The 14,707-nt window shown below is 38.6% G+C and overlaps 1 protein-coding gene across 4 annotated transcripts in view; it reads left to right on the top strand.

The window, feature by feature from the left end:
• The window catches only part of LOC137344561 (partitioning defective 3 homolog), a 735,052-nt gene that overhangs the window by 672,296 nt on the left and 48,049 nt on the right, over window positions 1-14,707 (top strand). For 3 of the 4 annotated variants that reach the window (XM_068007624.1, XM_068007617.1, XM_068007608.1), the window contains one exon: window positions 280-543. The exons of the other annotated variant lie outside the window; for it this stretch is intronic. In XM_068007624.1, the coding sequence (XP_067863725.1) occupies window positions 280-543 (264 nt within the window). The remainder of the gene's footprint in view (window positions 1-279; window positions 544-14,707) is intronic. 4 annotated transcript variants of the gene reach the window in all.

Below are 14,707 nucleotides of genomic sequence, written 5' to 3'. Positions count from 1 at the left end.
CTGCCACCATGAAGTATTCCTGTCTGGCCAAGGAGCAGAGAAATCCACTCACAGATGATAGACAAGTTCGAATGTATGTCGAGGCTGGGATTTGAACCTCGACCCTCCAAATTGGAGTGCAAAGTTCTGCCGCTAGTGTGCTCTCAACATTATTTTTATTAAATTAGATTTTTAAAAAAAAATATTAAGTTCTGGGCAGCATGAGCATGGTGCTTCAGTCTAACTTGTGGAGACTCCCCTCCTTGTCACAAGATGACTTGATGTTCATGAATTTTACAGAATTCAGGCAAAACTCCGTGAAATTCGGGAGCGGCAGGCCCGGGAACGAGACTATGCAGATCCACAAGATTTGAATAGAACCTATGGATCTGAGGATGACCCAACATATGCTGGCATGAGTTGGTACGAATCTTCTATAGACAGCGGGCACAACCTGATTTTAAATACTAGACCACAGAGTGCAAGAGAAGAAATGCAGCCAATGGAAGCGGTGTATGCTCAAGTGAATAAACCAAGGAATGGAAAAATTCCGACGGCAGAAAGGTAATCAGATGTATTTTACGCTTACAGTATGCTCTGAGAGCATTTTTGCAGCATGTGCTTGCTTTCTGAAATGCCCATCATCTACACAAAGTGTTGTCCGAGGATTGATCCAGAGCTAAAGTTGAAGATCCTGCATGGGATATCTGAACTGGTTACAAATTTCCATTGTCTTTTTTTTTAAAAAGAATTTCACTTCACTAACTGCTATTCCTGCACCTATCAAAGTCTCTGCATATTTAACAGTCACATAAGAGAGTAAATCGGAAAACAGCATCTTTCAGCAATGCATCTTTCAGCATCTAACCTTTACCTTGTTCAGTATCATAGTTTTGTGGTGCAGTCTTATTTTTGTTCTTTCCAATTTCCTCCCTTCCTCTCCTGTAGGAGGTAGTTCCTTCCTGTGATGGGATTCCAGGTGCTGGTCGTTCTCCAGTACCTTGCCCAAGTGAGATGTCTTTGTGTATGTGTTGACAGTCAGTGTCACCAAGCTATTTGACTTTGATGGAGGAGGGGGGGGGTGGAGTTAAGTTCTGGGCAGCATGAGCATGGTGCTTCAGCCTAACTTGTGGAGACTCCCCTCCTTGTCACAAGATGACTTGATGTTCATGAATTTTACAGAATTCAGGCAAAACTCCGTGAAATTCGGGAGCGGCAGGCCCGGGAATGAAACTATACAGATCCGAAGTGGATACTGCTACCACCCAGCACCCATGCATGCCCACTTCCAGCAGGGGTTGCATATTCACTTATGAACTATTCATTAGTTCTGCTGAACCTTTTATCTGTGGGGAGCAAAAACAGAATGCAGTTGGTTAATATTTTAATTACATCACTACGGTACATAGAGTGCAAAACTGCATTGAACATCAGGGAGTCAGAAGTATATGTACCCCAGCTGGGATCAGATGCACACAACCACTAGACACCAGGAACGGGAGAGAGTACAAAACTCCTTATCACAATACAAAGAGATGCTTTGCACAGATTATGCTACATAACATTGTGCAGGAGAAGAAGAAATGTCTCTGAGCAATTGCCCATCTGAAGTGCTCACATTCATTCGAATTTAGATTTTTTTTTCAGAATTCAAAGTATTCTAGATTTGAACCAATTTAGATGACCTCAATCAAGTCAGTGCTCATCCCTGCAAAATGTATCTTTGCTTTTTTATTTGGATTCCTGAATTTGATTATCTGCATTCCTCTTAAAAAAAAATTAAGGTATAAATATTGGTTGGATAAGAATGGTAAAATCCATAAGTGCAATTCAAGGCAGTGAGAATAATCAGCCAAAACAGTAGAATGCAAGTTGGAGGAAGTTGTGACCAAACTATAGCATTTTAATCAGACCTCAGCCTGAATTCTGTGTCCCGTTCTGGTCACTGAGAAACAAGTGAGATATTCAAGCACTGGAGTCAATGCAGAGAAGAGCCACGAGGCTGATCCTTAAATAATCACAGGAATGGAAAGGGTTAGTCCAGAATACTATTTCAGGCTTAAACTGTGAGAGTGGGACAAGTGGGAGCACAAGTTCAAACCAGTAAAAGGTAGATTTAGGACTGATATCAAGAAGTTCTTGTTAGTGGAGCGATCAGCATGTGGAAAAGACGACCAGATAGTGTTTGGGAGGGAAAAAAATCTGGATTTATTTAAGAAACAATTAGATGCCACAAGGGGTCAGTATGAGGTCTCTCTACATGGGTGAACTAAGGTGAGCCGAATGGCCGATCACCTGCATAAGGATCTTGTGAAGTCTTAACCACAAGAGTACAGCTCTCACTTGTTGCAATATCATCTGAGCCCTAAGAATCATTACAGCACAGAAGGAGGCCATTTGACCTGTGCCAACTCTTTGTAAGAACAATCCAGTTAGTCCCATTCCCCCGCTCTTTCCCCGTAGCCCTGCAAATTTTTTCCCTTCAAATATTTATCTAATTCCTTTTTGAAAGCCACGATTGAATCTGCTTCCACCACCCTTTCAGGCAGCGCAGTCCAGATCATATTCCTCATGTCGTTTTAGGTTCTTTTGCCAATCACCTTAAACCTGTGTCCTCTGGTTCTCGATCCTTCCGCCAATGGGAATATTTCTCCTGATTTACTAAGGTTTATGAAATTTGCACGCATCTCACTCACTGCCATGTGTTCTGCATAATAGTAATTTATCTTAATCATGAAAAAGTTTCTTCAAAAGGAGGGAGAAAAAATCCCAACAGGCCTACTTGTTTGACACCACCTCCTTAGTAACCATTATGATGTAAAATGTTACTTACTGATCACACATTTGCAGTAATGACATGTGATTTATTGATATTGTAACTGGTGATTACAGGGCTTTTTTTTTAATTGGGTACAATTTGATGTTACTCCCTAGAAATTATAGTCAAGTTCACTTATTAAGTTAGTGCTGGGCAGGCACTCAAAGCCACAGTTGGCTTTGTTTCTACAATTGCTGTATTTATTTTTCCACAAATTATACATGGATGAAAATTATGACCAGACGTTGTAGAATTTGGTTTTCTGAAGCTGTTCTAAGTTATGGAGGTACAATCTGGGAAAGCAATTGCCATTTGTTTATGTGATGCATATTCTACTAAACAATAATCAATTTTTATAAATTGGTGGTCATGTTTCTTGTTGAAACTAGAAGTTCTCCCTCCCTCCCCTCTCATATATATGTAAGCGTGTGTGTGTATATATGAAAGAGGTCCTACTTGTGAAGTAATTAGTTTGCAATGCTGATGACTCTTCCATTTTTAAAAAAGAAAAACAATCTTTGAAGTGTTGTAGCTTTTGTCTGTGATTAGAAAGGAAGAATGCACAGGAGATGCTAATGAGGAAGTCCACTTCCTATCGAGGGTCATGAGACAGGATGTAGGTGTAGACCCACCCAGGAATAGTGGGCTATAATTATTATTCATGTCAGCATTCTTGTAAACAGCCACTGACTTTGCTTTTCTTTGCTGTAATTAGGAAAACTAGTCATGAGTCTTGCAGTTTTCTCATATGGGCCATTAATGCCATATATAACTCTCAGTTATTCCATTGCTTTGATGCAAAGATCGCAGTGCAGCAAGACCAAAGGTGGTGATCTGACATGGCATATTGAATTCTATCAAACGATGAGAAGCCTCCTTGAGGATGTAGTCTCAGCCAATTGCTGTATAACTGTTGCAAGTATAAAATTTAAGTTCACAAAAATCCCAGAAGGTTGGCTGGTCTGCCCTTTATATTAATATTGCTAAAGAGCTGACAGGGAAAGTTCACTGATTTTTGATTTAAAATTATAGTCAATAGTCTAAGTGGAACTCTGTGCACATGTTTAAGTACACTTTACTCCAGTACATAACTGCCAGGATAACTCAGTATTGCATGCCTGGAACACTAATACATATAGCTGCAGTGCAAAAGGGCCATAAGGTCCTAAAATATTCCATTCAGTGCTTATAGCCATGTACCGATTCGGAATGTCTTCAGAATCCCTTTTTTTTTGCTGCCATTGTCACTTTGAATAACAAAGATATCAACTCTCTTTCTGAAACAGTTGATCCACTTTTATTCCCTTTTCCTTTTCCTCCAATCTCCAACGATTAACTTGCCAGATACAAGCCTGTGTCAGAAATGTAAATTGAACTATTCAATGACCTCTGCGACCTCTGCTTTAGAAATTGGATTGCTAACTAATTGGAGTACTGCCATTGCGCTTGAAGAAAATCATTTTTTTAATTGATGAAAAAAATACCAGCATTGTAAATTGGAGGCAACAGTCTTGGCAGAAACAAAACTAGTTGAACTGATGGATTCAAGTAGTGAACTGTGTATTCTGTTATTGAATTCTTGCAGCTGGCCAGATGATCCAAAGTGGTCTTTTCTTGTTCTATACATTCCTATGTCATCTAGTTTCCAATTTTGGCCTATTTTTAAAAAAAAAGTATTTTCCTTATGTTTGTAGTGAAAGTATACTACCTGCATTCCTCACCACAAAGCTTTTTTAATCTTTGTATTTGAGTAAAATTACCATTTAGTGTGACATCTGGTGACCATTACTTGACTCCCATACTTTACATTTCAAGTTGCACTGCCGTTTCACGAGAAACAAAGCTTCTGTTTCATATTTGCTTGTTTCTTTCACCAATTTAAAAAAAAATTACACTTAGAAGAGCCATTAAGTGATCCAAAGCATTCAAGAACGATTTGCCCGATTTTGAATTACATTGTAGTTTTCAGAATTTAAAAAAAATATAGACATGTTCAAACCATTCAGTATGAGCTGATATTGTGTGACATTTCCGTGCCTTGGAACCGTGTTGCACAGTAGTATACCTCCAAAATGATTCTTTGTAAACAGCACGAACAGTTGGATTAGTTCCAATGTCATTTTCCTTTCATGCCCCATCTGTTTTTTGGTAGAAGTCAGCTCTGATAAAGCCAGAGCTTTCTTTCCATTAAAAGGTCATTTCGAACCCTTCGCTTGAAAATGACATTTGTGATAATAGCTCAGTGGTGAAGTTTCATGGGGCTTTAAAAAGTGTTAAAAGTGCACAACATTCCTGTGTCAGGCCTATTCTGTGTACATAGTGTGTTCAGACGGAGAACGGAATTCAAAGCATTTTAATTCAAAACTGTTGTGCAACAGGCATTTTTTTGTGGAAATGTTTTGTTTTTCTTCCAACATGGCAAAGCAGTCTTATATAATTGAGGAAGACACAGAAGGGAATAAAGCATGCCACACTTAACAGTAATAACTACTGTAAAAGATAATGTGGCTGCATTATCCAGATGCGGTATTTAATGTATTTCAGCCTATTCTGTTGAACAAAGGAACATATAGTTCTCTCTTAAATCAGGGAAAACTCGACAAAGAATTATTTATGGTGAAATAATAGAGTTCGTTTTATGATGGTTTAATACTTTTAAAACATAATTTTTTGGTTTTATATATAACTTTTAAAAAAAAATAGCTGGGGAGTATGTTGAAGTTTTCAATATAGTCTCGGGGGGAGGATTCAGATGATTGTGAACCCTTCAACTGTGCTACGGCTTCTGGCATGTACCTAGACTCATAACGCTCTCACGTGCCATTGTTTGTTCTGCGGATAGACTTTGAAATGCTTTCTGTGTATCTACATTGTGCTGTGTAGTATACCTTCAAGAGCACCGCACAGGAGTGGAACATAGGCAGATTTCCAGTACACTCAACCCATGCCTTTTACTGGGGCAGGTATCACTGGAAACCTATTGTAAATCCTGTTGGATGTCCCTGTAGTGTAACATGACAACCCAAAGAACAAATGGAACTGAAGGAGTTGCCATATCGTTAGTCCATGATGATTCAAGGCTTACAGAATTGATGAGGGTTACTCTTTTTTCATCAGTATGCATTTAGCTTAATATTTTATCAGATTCAGTCAGCCTTGTTGCCACCTTCTGAGCCACAATTAATTATAAATGCACAAAAATATTAATTTGATCATAGAGTCATAGAGTTATACAGCACGGATAGAGGCCCTTCGGCCCATCATGTCCGCGCCGGCCATCAGCCCTGTCTACTCTAATCCCATATTCCAGCATTTGGTCCGTAGCCTTGTATGCTATGGCATTTCAAGTGCTCATCCAAATGCTTCTTGAATGTTGTGAGGGTTCCTGCCTTGGTTCCTTTCTTCATTGGTAATCATCCATTTCATCTGTTAACAGTGTGTAGACAAAACCTGATAATTTGGTTGGGATACAAGCTGGCTCTGGAAATATATATTTTTTTCAAATGGGGATTTGAAATTTATTATTGGTATTTATTGCTCACCATGTATTAGCTGATTACAGATCTTGATATGATATTTTAGGCTGTGTGGTGCAGTGAATTTCAGTTGTTGTTAAAGATTCTATCCTTGAGCACTGGAGACAAGCTCACAAATGGGTTTTCAAGGTTGAGGGCTCAGTGATGGCTGTTACATTCACATATAAAACGAGCAGTGTCGGGCGACCGACACAAAGTCACGCCAAAATACAATGATGCTTCACCACAGAATCTCATCGCTTTTTGTTACATTCTTTGCAATTCAGATATGTTCTACATGACGGGCACAATCGAGCCAGAAAAATAATTAAATCCACTATCATAAGATCTTGGTGCTTTGGGGGTGGGGACTGTGGGTGGGGAGGGAATGGCCCTGTCATGTTATGCCTCAACCCTGAACAAGGAAAAAAAAACTAGTATTGTTAATTGTTATAATATGCACCCTCACTTTACAAAAAACGCATATTGGAGGTGCGGCAATGCTTTCTAAAATAACATTGTAAATGTTTTGAAGGTACCATCATCATCTGGTTTTAAGATGAGTATTCAGAAAATGCATAGCTCATGGTGTGGCCTTTTTGTTTTGCACAGTATTGTATGTGGTTTCCTGTTTTCCAAATTAAAGACTTATTTTGCTTGCTAGACAGACACAAAAGTGTGCATGCATCTGGCACTGTTTGAGCTGGCCCCGGCTACAATGTTAAATAGGAATGACAGGCCTTTTAAGATGGTAATACTGTATTAAGCTGTAATGCAATATACAATGAAACAGTGCTTCCACAATGAGACCAGTGCAGATTGGGGGACAAAGCTTTTAATGACATCAGTGAAAGACTGTTGTGCTTCTCTGTTTAAAAAAAAATTGCATTAGTGATAACCGGTGGTCTGCAATTATTGACGGACACTAATGGTGAAATGATACCTTTGGCTCTCAGGCTTTATATTCTGACCCTTTCCCCTCTTTGTGGCTGCTTGGTGAAATGCTGATTTCATAGTTTTTATTTTGATCCTGATTCAGAAATCTAGGTGAACAGCCAATGCCCCTAGTGCAGAGAAAAGATGAGGTAAATCAAGAAGTCGTGGTTAGTTGATGCCAAAGTTGGCTTCTCGTTCCAGTATTAAAATGTACACCTGGCAAGAGTGAGGTGGACAATGGCTCCAATTCCATCCACTAGTTGAAAATTATCTTGGAAATTCCAGTTCCACTGTAGAATCTGGTTTGTTTACCTCTAAATTAAAATGGGGAGAAACTAATAGGTAAAATTAAAGCAAAAGAGCGGCCTTGGGGGCAAAATCCTAACTTATTTTGTAATGTAAGTGTGCTTTGAATAGGTTTGATATGAAATGGAGATCTCCAGGTTACAGGCACTTCTACTGCTACTTTGATTGTTCAACAAACCAGCTGGAGCAATTGAAAAACTTCAAAAAAAAGTTTCTGTAATTTTTATTGTTTGTGCAAATATTTTAACATCTGCCACCACTTTTACCAGCAAAATTAGTTGCTAATTATGTTGATCTTTACCCTAAGATTTTCTGAAATTATTGTTTAAAGTTTTGCTGGCATTAGTGTTACTGTACCATGCCAGTTGCCACTGCTTAATTGTGGACATTTTGTTGTACATATAAAACTCGTGGTTTGTTATGTATATTATGTTCATTTTGGTGTTGATTGCTATCAAACTTTCCTGGATAAAGGAAATGAGCTCGTGATTTATGCAGCAAATATAATGTGAAGCAGCCTCCAACTCTTTGTGCAAGTATCCCAGCACTAAGAAAGTTTAGCTTTTGAGTTGCTAATCATTACATGTTTGGAATATTGTAACTTTATTCAGTCTTGCTGTTTTATTTGGCTTAGTTTCTCCATCTGTTTCAAGACCTTTTTTTTAATTCATTCATGGGATGTGGGCGTTGCTGGCGAGGCCAGCATTTATTGCTTATCCCTAATTGCCCTTGAGAAGGTGGTGGTGAGCTGCCGCCTTGAACCGCTGCAGTCTGTGTGGTGAAAGTTTTCCCACAGTGCTGTGCACACCTAGCTAATGATTAGTTTGCTCAAGTATTGTCAAGCTTCAGAATGTTGTTATTTTTCCAGTTTGCACCCTGCTTGCTCCCCGAAGCAGTCTGCTCGAGTCTGTTTTTTCACTGGTAAAAATGTTGGGGACCTCCCTCTGATTTCTATTTCCAGTGTCATGGCAAGGATGAGGTGGACAGAGACTCAGGTTTTCCTTGAGGGACATTCGTTGGAACTTTCCAGAAAAATCGGGTGCTGTGTCGAATGGGCGGCTGATCTGATATCGATTTTATGATGACAATTCAGATTTAAATTTGAATGATGGTATCTTCAAAATACAGGATGTCCTGGCAATTCTCTGTTTTGGGATATAAAAAAGAGCTGTTCTGTTTAGATCAGAATTTGCTTAAAGAGTCCGTTTGAAACTCCTGAGAGCAAAAATTGGTTTGAATTTCCAAGTAGCTGTATGGATTAAATAGGCTCCTAGAGTGGTTAAAAAAATCAAGAAAAAGAAACACTATTAAACATATTTACAAAGTGACACCTTAGTCCTTGGAGTTATCCACTTCAGTTACGTGGATGACTACTGCAGATATGTAACTGTTATACAACTGTTCCTTATGTCATTAATTATTCATTTTTAATTAATGCTTATTAATTTTTTCTCTAATTGGTCTGATGTGATGTACTACAACTTTTAACAATTGGAATGAGGTCTTATGAAGGCATAGGATAAGTCGAGTAGCTAAAAGCAATGATCAAATAGTGTTTGCTTTTCATACCCCAAGCACATTACCAAAACCTTACCTAGATCTCAATGCACGGATGGAAACTCTGAACGATATAGGGAGTTGGGATTCACCCATGGGAGTCCTCTAAGATATGGGAGTTGACATTTCTAGGGCAAAAAGTTTAAAAAATAAATGACAGTAGGATCACCTTTTTAAAAAGAAACGATCTAAAAGCGTTGCAGCGGAATCATCTCTTAGGGTATTATAATGAGGCACTTGGTAAAGGAGATGAAAGTTAATGGCAGTTTCTGGTCCTTTGTTTATTTTTAGCATGTACACGGAGCACGACTTGAATTCTAAAAGGGACAGGACCACTCCCTGAATCAAATCATCCCCTTGTTCACTTGTCAACTGTGGTGTTTTGTGAAAGATGATCCGCAGCTCCTGAATTTGCTGCCAGTTTCTTCACATTAGCAGCCCTGATCTGTTTGCAATGTCATGTAATGTGTTGAAAGATACTACAGGGTGGATTGACTCAGATCAGCGTTCCTTATCTAGCTTCAGCAGTTTTGATGGAAGAATAGAATGCAAATGCAATAAAGCATTAGACTTTTCAGATTATACACACGTTTATATTCGGTTTCAAATCAGATTAGCCCATTGTAATAAACAGTCTCAAACTTTCAGGCCTTTTGCTTTCACTGAGTGTCTTCGATTTTCCTCTAAATCCTAAAAAGGCAGCTTGTCACCAGCACCCATTACTGTGGTTGTGATATCGCATTAATAAACTTTTTTTCGGTTCCCTGCTGTTTCCTAAAGCACCATATTTAGGCATTGAGCATTTCCAGCCATTTCTTTCCTCCGTGTCCATTTTGTATAATTACTTTGTTGAAAATTTGGAGATGTGCTCAGTGATTTGGCTGACCTGTTTTCATTCAACTGGAAACTAATTTGGGTTCAGATGTTCCCTATTTTCTAATTCTCGGGATTATCAAGGCTAGATTGTCTCATCACGTCTTCATTTTTTTTTTCTTTTTCTATCTTCTCTGTCCATCTGCCCGTTTAATATTATTTGTAACACACCCCTCTGGCATTTCCTGATTGAAATCAATGAGAGCACAGAGGGGATAATAAAGCAGTTTATGGCCCACCCTTTGTGTTTCAACACTGAATGTAGTGACTATCCGTGATGAACCAGGTCACAAAACCACGTCTTTGTGGTGAGTATTTATTGATAGAACCATTTTGGTTGAAAAGAAGAAAGCTATTTAATCTTTACAAGTGTCATTACTGCGTTGGACATTCAGAGAAGGATTTTCAAGCTGTCACATAAACCAATAAGGTTGTTAGATTATCCAATATTTCCATTCCTGCAGTAGAGTAGAAAACTGCAAAAAGCTCCAAACCACTAATAATCAGTTAGTCTAATTAGCAAATTCATCAATTACTCTAATTACTAAATTCATCCATTAATTTTCTGGAACAAATTAGATGATCTATAAATAATTTATCTTTATGCATATAATTTGCTTAAGTTGTATGTTGAGAAAACAGCACACCCCAATCAATGTAATGCTGATCTTATAACCCCCACCAGAAAAGAGAAATTAACCCATGTTCCTGCAAATCATGCCAAAAACAGCTCTTCTGTTTTTACTGCAAATGAGGGAAATTCCTAAGATCCAGAATCTTCCGTCAACATTTAGAAAGTAACCATTCAGCTAATAATTGACCTGCTGCAGTCATCATGGTGGATTGAAGCTATCACCATTGTTCTGAGAAAAGGTGCCAGATTGCTTCGTATACTTCAGTATTCAAAAATAAGATCATCAAAAAGATGGGTGTTAAATGCTGAATGATAGCTGTATCGTGCATTATAATCGAGCATGTAAACAGGCTACTTTCACCCTTTTTTTCAAAATGTATTTAACCAACAAATCCTTTAAACTCCCAAGATTTAATTATCTGTTTGTGCAATACAAGCAGCAATTAATAATTTTTAAAAATATTTAATGAAACCTCCCAGATCACATATACTTACATCTATACACCTCACTGGATGCATGATGATGCAGATGTTGCTTTCTGTTTTGTAGTCAGACCAATTATTTTTTTAACCAACATTTGTACATGAAGGCAGAAATCTGTGTACCAAAATATGCAATGAGGTCTCAGACGTACAGGTTATGTGGTCTAAATAGAACAGTGCCTCTTTCAAGTTGGTGCCTAATCCACACATTGAGCCATCTGGCACTATGTGGAAACAAAGGGCTACAGGAAACAAATTTGCTGTCAGTACTTAAGAGTTTAAAAACTTGTATTTCTAAAAGGTATAATGTCCTCAATGAGACATATTGGATTTTCTCTCAGCTGCTGAGGTTGTACAACATGACCTCAACATCTGTCAGGTCATGTGGTTCCTTTTGCAAGTTGTTTTGAAACCCCAGTAACAAGTGTTTTGTTTAGCCATCAAAGATTCCTTTATTTATTGGGTAGGGCTCCCTTTTAGGTGGCCAGTTGGTATAGAAGTAACACCAGTACTTGAGGTTCACGCACATGTTAAATTTGTTCAAGAACACTCCCAGCCTATTCAGGTCTCTTAGCAAAGGCCGATATTATATATACACGTCATGTCAGCATCAAACAGATGAGATGCCATGGTCAAGGCATTTCCAAGTGTGGATTCTTTTTGGATCTTGAGGTCTGGCCACTCCTTCAACACAATAAACTGCTGTTCACTAAGTATCTGTTGGAACTTAAGAATGGAACAAGTGTGTGTTGCACATGTGCTTTCTAAGTTCTAAAGATGAGCAGGTAAAAACATTCTCAGAATCAAAGGGTGACGGTGGTTTCCTTCATTTTGTTTGCAAATCATGTAAATGCATTCAGTTTTCAGAGCAGGAAGGAAAATAAGACCTTTAGAAGTTGCTAGTAGTCAGGAATTATTTTACAAACACCCATCATCTCACCAGCTCCCTAGTGCATCTGAATTTAATTCAGGATGTTGTCTCCTCTTAAAAGAACTTGGTTAAATTTGCAATATGATCCATGCAAGTTCTTGAAGGAAAAGGTTGGGGGAGTAAGGTGCACCTCTACAGGCTACATTGCTAATAAGCCGCCAATAAATTCTGCTTCTGTTGAGTTTAATCGTTTAAACCAGTTCTGTCCCAAGCAAAAAATTTGTTCATTTTATGTCTTTGAAATGAATGAAGCATAAAATTCAAAGCTACTTTTAATTTGAGAAAATTAAATTTTTCGACTAGTTTAGCATAATTACAGCAGTCAGTGAGTAATGCTTATTCAACATATTTCTATACCATAGAAATTTGCATTACAGGAGGCCATTCAGCCCATCATGCCTGTGCTGGCTTTTTTGCCAGCAATCCAAAACTAATCCCATTTTTTAAAAAGTCATTCTTGGGATGTGGGTGTCGCTAGCAAGGCCAGCATTTATTGCCCATCCCTAGCTGTCCTTGAGAAGGTGGTGGTGAGCCACCTTCTTGAACCGCTGCAGTCCATATGGTGAAGGTTCTCCCATAGTGCTGTTAGGTAGGGAGTTCCAGAATTTTGACCCAGCGACGATCAAGGATCGGCGATATATTTCCAAGTCAGGATGGTGTGTGACTTGGAGGGGATCTTGGAGGTGGTGGTGTTCCCATGCAATTGCTAGCCTGCTCTCTCTCCCTATAGCCCACTATCATCATCTGCTTCAAATATTTATCCAACTCTCCCTAAAAGCTGCAAATGTGCCCAATGGCATAGTATTTCATGCTCCAAAAACGCTCTGCGTCATGAAATTTCTCTTAACCTTAAGTTGATGATCCTTAAGCTGACTCCCCAATCAGGGGAAATAGTCTTTCCCTATTCATTCTATCTTAATTTTAAGAACCACTGTTAAATCTTCCCAGCCTTCTTTCCTCCAATAGAAATAGTTCCATTATTTCTAGTCTCTCCTCAGAACTATAGTTTACCATCCCTGGAATCAACCTGGTGACTTTATACTGCATGCTGCCTATGGTTTGCTATTATTGGGCATCCCAAAATGCAGACATTATTCTGTGTTCTAACCAATGTTTCATAAAAATTTATCATTGCTTTAATTTTTGTAGTCTATCCCCTTATTTCTAAAACCCAAAATTTGTTGGCCATTCCTATTCCTTGATTTTCTTCCCAAAATATATTACCTCACACTAATCTGCATTAAATTGCACCTCCCACCTGTCTGCCTAATGTACTAATTACCTCATTTTTGTTGTGAAAACAATTGAAGACAATGGGTTACCTCTGGTCATCTACTTACGGTTACTGCAGAACCTTGCACTAATAGCAAGGACTTAAATATTGTACTCTAAAACACTGTAGACAGTTGTATAAATCAAGTGAGTGATTTGAAAGTGAGAGCTTACAGTTTCGTGGGGTGAGAGGGTTGTCCTATGAGGAGAAATTGAGAAGAATGGGCCTGTATTCTCTGGTGTTTCGAAGAATGAGAGATGATCGCATTGAAATGTATAAAATTCTTAGAGGGCTTGACAGGGAAGTTGCGGAGATGCTGTTTCCCCTGGCTGGAAAGTCTAGAACTACGGGGGATAGTCTCAGGATAAGGGGTGACCAATTTAGGACTCGGATGAGGAGGAATTTCTTCACTCAGAGGGTCATGAATCTTTGGAATTCTCTACCTCAGAGGATTGTGGATGCTCAGTCATTGAGTATATTCAAGATTGAGAGTGATAGATTTTTGGACTCTAAGGAAATCAAGGGATATGGGGATCAGGCGGGAAAGTGGAGTTGAGGTCGAAGATCAACCATGATCTTATTAAATAGGGGAGCAGGCTCAAGGGGCCGTATGGTCTACTCCTGCCCCTATTTCTTATGTTCTTATGATGTATTGACCAAAACAAGTGAAAATTTTCTGGATACTAATATTTTGTTTCTTCGAGCCAATTTGTCATCTTAAAAATTGTCCCTTACCCAAAATATTTTTGATGATTTGCAAAGTCGCAACGCAGAGTCTGGGAGAGCTAAACGGAGCAGACATGTAAGTGTGAGTTGATTTAAGGATACGCTCTCCAGAAGCTAAATATCATTTCTAAAACTATCACACGAATCACATATCCAACAACAGCCCTCAGCCTTTATTTTGTTACAGTCCAGTTTGCAAAGATGTGAAAGTTTTCCCTGCTTCTGAAATTCACTTCAATTTGTTGAACCTGTTTTTCAGTTTGAAATACAGTAAATGCACCATTGTTAAGAATAAGTGCTACATAAAAGCACATTTCCAGGTTGCCTAATAAATTATTGTTTCAGGCCTTGCACGTGAGAATCCCTGTACACTAGTTTACTTTACTGCCATTTAGCAAACTTCTTAAAACAGCCAGTCTACTAGATAAACATTCAAGGCCTCTGAGAATAATGTATCCCTCATACTTCTGAAGAACAAACTTTCTGGTCTGTTTCCTGCTGCAGAGAATCGGCACTGCAACTGTGCTGTGAATTTGGCTCTCTCAAGATGAGATAGAATTAGATTAGGTGGCTTAGTGTTGACATGTCTATTGATCTGAGTTCAGAGTGGTTTCCTGTTTCTGCCAGTAGTTAGATTGCTGTGTACAATAACAGAACGGCCTGGTTTATGTGAAAT

The sequence above is a fragment of the Heptranchias perlo genome, chromosome 2, assembly GCF_035084215.1.
Source record: "Heptranchias perlo isolate sHepPer1 chromosome 2, sHepPer1.hap1, whole genome shotgun sequence".
Taxonomy (NCBI): domain Eukaryota; kingdom Metazoa; phylum Chordata; class Chondrichthyes; order Hexanchiformes; family Hexanchidae; genus Heptranchias; species Heptranchias perlo.
This window is presented reverse-complemented; position numbering and strand designations above follow the sequence as displayed.